Raw genomic sequence first — 8018 nt, 5'->3', positions numbered from 1 at the left:
GGAAGGAAAGAATAAAAAAGAAAAAGGAGAAAATTAGCTATAAGCCAATCCAATTGGCAAAAGCTATTTTTCAACAACTTCAAGACCAGAGAACTGCTTGCTGTCTTCTCCAACGGCAATGATTTGTTGGGATTCCTTTAAATATTTTTGTGATTTCTCTGCATTCAAACGTACCAGCAACTATAGTTAGAAATAAGAAATTCCTGAAAAGAAAACACAGAGGTACTTGGACAACTGAAGCTATCAAACATGTCGAGCGACAAATCTGTCCAGGTTCACCTAGGTGCGGCTACTCCAGTATCCTACACCATACATCATTCCTTGAGAATCGGACCTCTAAACACCCCCCTAATTAAGAAGGAAGAAATGGAGCCCTGGTCTTAACAGCACGTATTTCAGAGTATTGAAATGCTAAAACATGGGAACAACATGCAATGATTCTGGATGCTCCTTGTAGGCCTTTTTTAACTGGTATTTTTTCATATCCATTTACTACAGCATCACAATTCTGCAAAGAAACATCTATTAAAAAATAAAGGTGCAAGCTTCCTGTTAGGATGCTTCTTATCTCATCAATCGAAGTTCTTCGGGATTGAGATAGTTGGAAGTAGGCATGCCCCCCTTTACTCAAACCACCACAAACACGCCAAAGCGAATTGATATAGCAAGTGACGTTCAGTGATCATTGACGCTCTTGCTAACCCGACTGGCTAGGTAGAATTTCTAGCTGGAGTGAAATGACAGACATTAATGCTTCTAATGCTCTAAGGAAAAATATGTCGATTGGCTAGACAAAAACACGTGTTCCTTCTGATGATAACAGTGTTATAGAACAACCTGCAATCAACTGAGAATATACAAGACTGATGACTGAACCAATGTTCTGAGAATGTACAGCTTCAGTTTTTTCAGGTTAATTTGCTCGCTAGTGGCACATGATTACTAATATAGCTGATCATTTAATGATTGGCATACAGAACTTCTTAATGCAAAAAATCAGCTCAACATTGGCAAAGTAATGCATATCCTTATTTCTGGTGGTGAGATAACCATCTGAATGAACAACTCAAACACCAAAACAAGAATGCTCACCGATATTTATACGTACTTCTTGTCGTCGACTAGGTTTGAAATTCAGATTGTAACCCTAATGCCTGCCAGTACAAAAACTGCACACATCAGCTGCAAAGTTGCAAGCATGCACGGGAGTTTGAGAGGCCCACTATTCCTCATCCAAATCAATGAATAATCCACCATGTACCCCTTCTTAGCGACAATACGCTTCAGCTTACTTAAAAAGGCCGTTTCAGTTACAAAGCTTGATCATTGGATCCAGCCTAGGAGGGCCAAGGTTCACAGTGCAAATGTGAACAGTGCAAATGTGATCATTGGATTTGTTTGCCTTTAATAAAAAATTTGAACAGAAGAGTAAATAGTTCCTCACGGGCGAACAAACTTCACAGTGCAATAGGTGCATCGGATCACACCACAAATGAAGCCAAATGCAGAAAAGTTCTATACAGACATTGATAAATATATAGGCTGAGAACTCAACTCGACAGTTCCAGGTTTACTATAAAATTTCAAGTTGTTTTGGAAAAGTTTATCGCATTTGAATGAAGCAAACCTTAAAAAACCTTAAAATTGACCTAAAGCTAATGATTTTTCAATGAGAAACGGTCGTGCGTGCAGCTTTCTGGTTAAGTGCTAGTCCCCGCTCATTTTTTTCTAATTATAGTGTGCTTCTTAAAACTTTAGTACAACTCTGAACCTAAAAAACATTCTGATCAAAATCAAGTTCAACTCTGGACTAAATGAAGCCGTGAATACTGAAACCTGTACAGAAGATCTTAAGCAACATCTGGATGAAAATTTGGATTAAGACCTCAACAGCTTAAAGCCCAAAATATGTATAAACATCTTTACTGAGCGTCATTAGGAGAGATTGTTACTTCTTAACATAATCTTAGATAATTAGTTCCTATTAAATTAGCTTTAGTACCACTTGCTCACAATATTAACCACAGGTGTTGTTCCAAAACTAAATATAATTAACTCAAAAGGGGATGCTCATCAGTGCAGGGTAGAATCTCAACAGTACATGGTCCCCAGACCTGAACATGCTCTTGGGTGGCAACCTGCATAGAGTGGGTAAAAAATTAGTGGAGGCTCACTATTCGGTTTGCGATTCTATTGTTTAGTAACAAAAAAATTAGTGCTCGATGATTCTGGAATTAAAGACATCATACTGGATCATACTGCTTCAGAAAGTCAAGTGCCTGTGTTGACTTTCCAGTTCAACAAAAAGTAAGTAAATTATCAAATAGCTGGAAAGAACTTTTGCTCATACTTCATGTACGTTGAAATTGTTGCTCCTAATATTGAATGTACTAAAAATACGTAAGACCTTCACAAATAAATAATTTGCTTGAGATTGTTCTTATAAAAATCTGCTGAGCTGGAAGAATTTAGAGCTAAAAATAGGCTTTGCACAAGGGCCATGAAATATAATCTATCATCGTTGCTTTTAATGTCATTTGTGAGCGCTGCATGCCTATGATACAAATTCATCAATTATTTTCAATTTGGATTTTGACAAGCAGCATAAAAGTAGCATTTGCTAAACAGAGCACTTGGCAGGTCAGAAACAAAGAAAAAGGTTAACATTTAATCAAGAGTCAACTTTCATTCTTGGAATAAGACATAATTCTTTCCAAGATATTAAAACCTGGCTAGACAACTTTGATTGATTTTCCCCGTAGAGCTTGTAGCTTTCTCTTGTACATATCCATCTATTTGTTTTCACATGAAATGGGCATTCACATTGTTGTTAAATGTTAAACACATGAGACCAAGGTTGTCAGGAATGCGATCCTAGGTAGGATCTTTTTTCCGATAGGATCGGATTGTAAAATCATATTTCTATCAGATTGCGAACTGAGCAGTAGCTCAGTTGGTTAGTGCCTCCAGTAGAGGGGACGACCACCCTGGCTCAAACCCGGACGCACCAATTTGTGGGTACCTCCCTGAGAATCTGATTTCAGCGAGTTCCCTAGCCCGTTAAGGTTCAGTACTTCCCTACCTTAAAATTAAAAAATGCCCGAGGGGTGTCTCTCCTTGTGGCCGAGAAAAAAAAAACCCTATCAGATTTAGTTTCTTTACGGTATGTCAATCTACAATGTAAATTTTGAAGTATTTAATTAAATTTATCAACACTAGTACCTTTATTATCATTATTGTTTTCTCATCGTCTGTTTAGTTGGATCTTATGGATCTCATCTCTAGTCTACTCCAACTTGCTTAGGACAAAGGCTGTTGTTGTTGTTAACACAAGTGCACATATTCATACCACATTAATTTTTTTTAGAAAAACATTTAACCAACAGTTATTTTGTATTAATTAATATTAATCATTTAACGGCCCAATATGTGGACGGTAATAATAGTTAACTTAGAACAACATGTAAAAAAGACCAAAAAATAAGCAAATTAAACTGATATAAACTAAGTTAAAAAAAATGGTAATATCAAACTTATGTGGTGACATTTTGTTGTTACCATCATGACCCTACCCGATCCTTAATAATCCTCCGCCTACTGATCCTGCACAAATCCTATGCAATCCTACTTTTACGATAAAGATCCTATGATACTTCAATCCACATGCTGATCTGTGTTATGTGAGCTCCATGGGATCGACAATCCTACTATCGGTTTTGCAATCCAGACAACCTTGAGTGATACACGTACTTTACGTGGAAAACCTAAATTGGGATGTGGCCACAAGTACACAGAGGCAAAGATCCTCTATATTAGTGGAGTTACAAGCCAAAGAGTAACTATATACATGGTCCAAAACAACTACAAGTGAGAAAAGGAAACAAATCCAAAATATCTCTTAACCGTTCTGCGGTGGCTTCGCAGCCAACACACCCTAGTAGAGTTGGTATATAGGACTGTTTGTGTATGCTCTGGGCCTGCCAGCCCTCCAATCCCACAGCCTGTCTTATATAGGCTATACTAGCACACACACACAATTAACTAGGACACCATCCACTAAATGATGGAATTATTAGTAAAATCATGACGGAAATCTCCCACACGTGTATCTACAGTGGGAGTAATAGAGGCAACCAATGGTGGAACTATAACCAAGTCTGGAGACATGGCATCAGCATCACTATTAGACTACTCAGTGAACTACTGCAAACCTGAATGATCAAATCTCAATCCTGCCTAGACAACCAAAAACGCAGTTCTCAATTGCGTCGAAACTAAGTAACTGTATATGTAATACATAGTCTTCTCATAACATTCCAGAGAATACTGCTCAATAAATTGGGTTAAATTAGGTAAGCAAACATATATTGTAGTGTAGAAATCTGTAGTGATGGTGGTAAAGAGAACTTGCGGTTTGCGGATGATATCTGGTCTCATATGGATTATTTCTCATATGGGGTGGAGGAGTGAAGGGAATGAATAGGCCCTGGTCGGTAAGGACCAAACTAGCAGCCAGTGGAAGAGTCGTGCAATACTAAGTGGCATGACTTGGGCAACTAGGGTCATTATCAGTTAGTAAATTATTCACCTTTATGAAACCACATCTGAAATTAACCTTTCATTAGCCAACAGTTCTAAATTTAGTGAAGAGGAACCCCAAGTGCCTTCCATGTATTGTATAATCCTGTAGTCCTTGACGAATTCACGTGAATTTAACTTAGGATAAGAAATTTGCTTTGGAACTACTAACAGTGCACACATACATCTCCTTTTTCAAGAAAAAGGTAAAGAACATTGCACCCAAATCCACATCGCATCTAGCTCTCAATTGAAATGTTGGAAAACTGCAATTTTGTTGATTTAAAAAGACCCAACATGAAACAGACAAGGTAAAACAGGTTGAACTAACTATATAGAATAGATGAAACTATCAAGATAGTTAGGAAAAAAACATACAAAGTTACAAACCTTGAATCACATCTTACTCAGTTCCCTATTAGATATTTTGGTTTTACAATCAAATAATTAGGTGTTTAGACAAATTCTGTCCCCAACTGTTGCATATGTTTACCAACACATCTTCTCATTTTAGCAAGGCATCTCAATTCTCGCATAACTAAGATCCCACAGAGCTTCATGAGCTAAACAATCTAGCTCAATAACTGTAAAGCCATGAATCTAAATACCTTCTTGTGTGAATCGATCATCAGAATGGGCCACTCAAATTGCAAAACAAGAGTCTTCATCCTCCCAAGGTTCACCGATATTACAGACATACTTCCAGTAGTCTACTAACTTGTGATCTTCAGGTTCAACCTCCATCACCCTACCCGCGCAAAAGATTGCATATGCATCTGCTGCATACCTGCAACAAGGACAACCTTAGGGCTGCGATGTGCAGAACTAGCTGAGATACTATGTAAAAAACAGAAAAAAAAATATAAGAAAGAATTATATAAAATTGTACTGCACAAAAATTAAAAAGAATGGGATGCGCACTTACTTGCCAACACCATGGAGCTCGGTAACGTAAGTCCAATCTGAGCTGAGGTACGAAGAAGAGAATTTTTGAATTCTCACTGCTTTTTCAAGCTGTAAGCCCGTGGGCCTCAGGTACTCCACCATCCCTTCTAAATTAGCATTGCAAGCAGTTTGTGCATCAGGATACCGAGCAAAGAACCCCTCTATTAACTCTTTGATCTGTACTAATTGACAAAGGCATTGGATCAAACTTATGTTGATCTTGATTAAAGGTACAAAGGCATTGTGGTACAACAAAGATCTGTCAGAGTTTAACAAAATTACACAAAGAAAACCATACTACTATGACATGACAATGAACATCTAAAGCAAGATGCGAAGATGAACAATTTACAGGTCTTGTTTCTGCAGAGAGAGTGTAGATCAAAGGAATCATCAGTAGAAAACAGCTATAACAACCTGGAGTTTTCAAGCTTGGTTATTACTTTAAGTCGGAGCAAAGATGTGATCAGTTTTTTTATATGATGGAATGGCGTGGAAGCAAGGGTCAGATGGCGGATTTAAGCATGAGAGTAATGTAACTCATTCAGGATTCTAAGGTTGCCGTCATCCCTCAAGCAATTCTCAGATCGCAGTTGGCGTTTTAGTAAATAAAGGTATTCAAAGGGCAGTATACCAAAAAAAATTACCATTTTGCCTTTCGTGCGGTTTAGCAGCATACATATGACGATGACCTTCCAAGGATCAGGAGCATAGCGCTCCTGGAGGAGATTGTAAGGTGTGTAGCGGCGTGGAGCCACCAGTTGATCAGGTGGCAGGCGGCGGTACATATCCAACCGTTTCTCAGCAGCAGTGAGCACTGCAGATGATTTCTTATTAGGCTTCCGCTGAGAGACTGATTTCTTGTTCTTGGGCTTGCTGGCTGCAGAGACTGTCGCAGTCTTACTTCTCTTATCTGCACACTGATGTTGCCTCTTACTTCTCTTATCTGCACACTGATGTTGCCTGCCTTCTTGAGAGGTAGCCTGCACACTCTTCCTCCCCACTTTGAGACCACCAACACAAGGACAGCGTGCCAGCGACTGTGAGGATGCCCCCCATAAATTGGAAGTAGCAGTAGCAGACAGATCCTGATCTTTCCGCTCCGCGAAGGGGCTGTATCGGAACTTGTCAAAAGGGCTATGTGAATTATCAGCGCAAGAGAGGGGAGTGGACACTTGAGAGCTTGATTCTTCCTTCCTCTTCCCCCTGACTGCAGTGACGCCGACTGAATGAACACAACAACCATGGAAGAACTTGCCATCTGGACAGGACGCAGGGGTTGCACAACAATGTGTGGTGGTTCGGCTGTGACAACAAGAGCTTCCTTCCTGCTTCTGCTTCTGCTGCTGCTCCTGCTGCTTAATGGTTGTCTTCATGGCCACAGTGCTTCGGACTGTAGGGCAAAGATTGAGAAGGCAGGATTCGGCAGGCCGATCGCGAGGCGGTTTCCAGTTAGTGTTGGCCTTCCCGTGCCGCTGCTGCTGTACACTGCAAGCAGCCATGACCAGATCTTGTGCCTTCCCCTTGGTAAGAGGAATGTAGCGGAATTCCTCAAACAGATTGGGCCTGCCATCCGCGCCGGCAAGGGGAGGCCGCTGATTCTTGGCGATGGCCGCCATAGCGCAGCTCCGGGAAGCAGGAGCCTGAGACCGACCGGATGCCAGCCCCGCTCGAGTCCCATTGTTACCGGTGACGGGCTCCTTCTTCGCTATTACCGTCGGCCGCGGCCCTTGGAGATGGAGCTGGGCGGAGCTAGTGGCGGCGTGGGCGGGAAGAGGGCGGCGGCGGCGGCCAAGGTCGGGTAGCTGATGCTGCAGGGGAGGCGCCGGCCGGCACCGGGACCCGTGAGATGGCCCTAAACCCACCGGTGAATCTGCCACCGGGATCGGCGGCGGCGGCGGCGGCTGCTTGGGACACCTCGTCTCCGTTGGCTTGTAATCTTGCTCCGATGACATCGCCATTGCTTGCGGCGGCACACACGACCAAACCCCACTCTCGCTTTCTCTTGCCACCAAACGCATTTTTTCCCCACGGTTTGCCGCGAAGAAAAAGGGAAAATTCGTTCATGCCACCCGGTAAAAATGCCACTCTAAAGACTTTGCTACGTAGTACTATGCAATTATCCTCTCTCCTTCTCTATTTCGATTTTTTTCAGTCTAAAATGCAATGTGAATTTCGAATATTTACTTCTCTCTCCCACTTAAAAAATCACTGTATCATCAGTGTCTTGTTACGATTTGTCCTTTTCCGCTCCCCCGTCCCTCCATTCTCTGTGGAAAAACCGCGCCCACTTGGAAAAAGCTCGTGAACCATCAAAAGTTCCTCAACCTAAAAGTTCCAGATTGAATCCGGAAGTTTCGGTTAGTAAAAAAAGCTACATAACAGCTAGTTTCAGAAGGAAGGGTATAAATACCCTTTCAACCACTCCCTTCTTTTGTTGCTGAACAACCACGAGACAAAAGCCTTTAAAGTCATTCAATAGCTCTCCCCACTCC

At 41.3% G+C, this 8018-nt stretch overlaps 1 protein-coding gene across 3 annotated transcripts; it reads right to left on the bottom strand.

The window, feature by feature from the left end:
- Nucleotides 1-1856: 1856 nt before the first annotated feature.
- On the bottom strand, nt 1857-7600 carry LOC133902387 (uncharacterized). 3 transcript variants are annotated; one of them, XR_009906859.1, is made up of 4 exons: nt 6171-7600; nt 5504-5705; nt 5187-5365; nt 1857-2138 (listed from the first exon to the last, which is right to left on the bottom strand). XR_009906859.1 is itself a non-coding variant. In XM_062343972.1 (4 exons), the coding sequence occupies exons 1-3, from the start codon at nt 7542-7544 to the stop codon at nt 5221-5223; spliced, it is 1716 nt and encodes a 571-aa protein (XP_062199956.1). In that variant the 5' UTR covers nt 7545-7600; the 3' UTR covers nt 1857-2138; nt 5187-5220. The 3 variants fall into 3 exon arrangements, 1 of the variants encoding a protein (XP_062199956.1); XR_009906858.1 differs by having other exon boundaries at nt 5504-5630; XM_062343972.1 differs by having other exon boundaries at nt 5504-5700.
- Nucleotides 7601-8018: the final 418 nt, after the last annotated feature.

Source organism: Phragmites australis, chromosome 20, assembly GCF_958298935.1.
Source record: "Phragmites australis chromosome 20, lpPhrAust1.1, whole genome shotgun sequence".
Taxonomy (NCBI): Eukaryota; Viridiplantae; Streptophyta; class Magnoliopsida; order Poales; family Poaceae; genus Phragmites; species Phragmites australis.
Note: the sequence above shows the minus strand (reverse complement) of the source record. Positions and strands in the feature narration are given on the sequence as shown.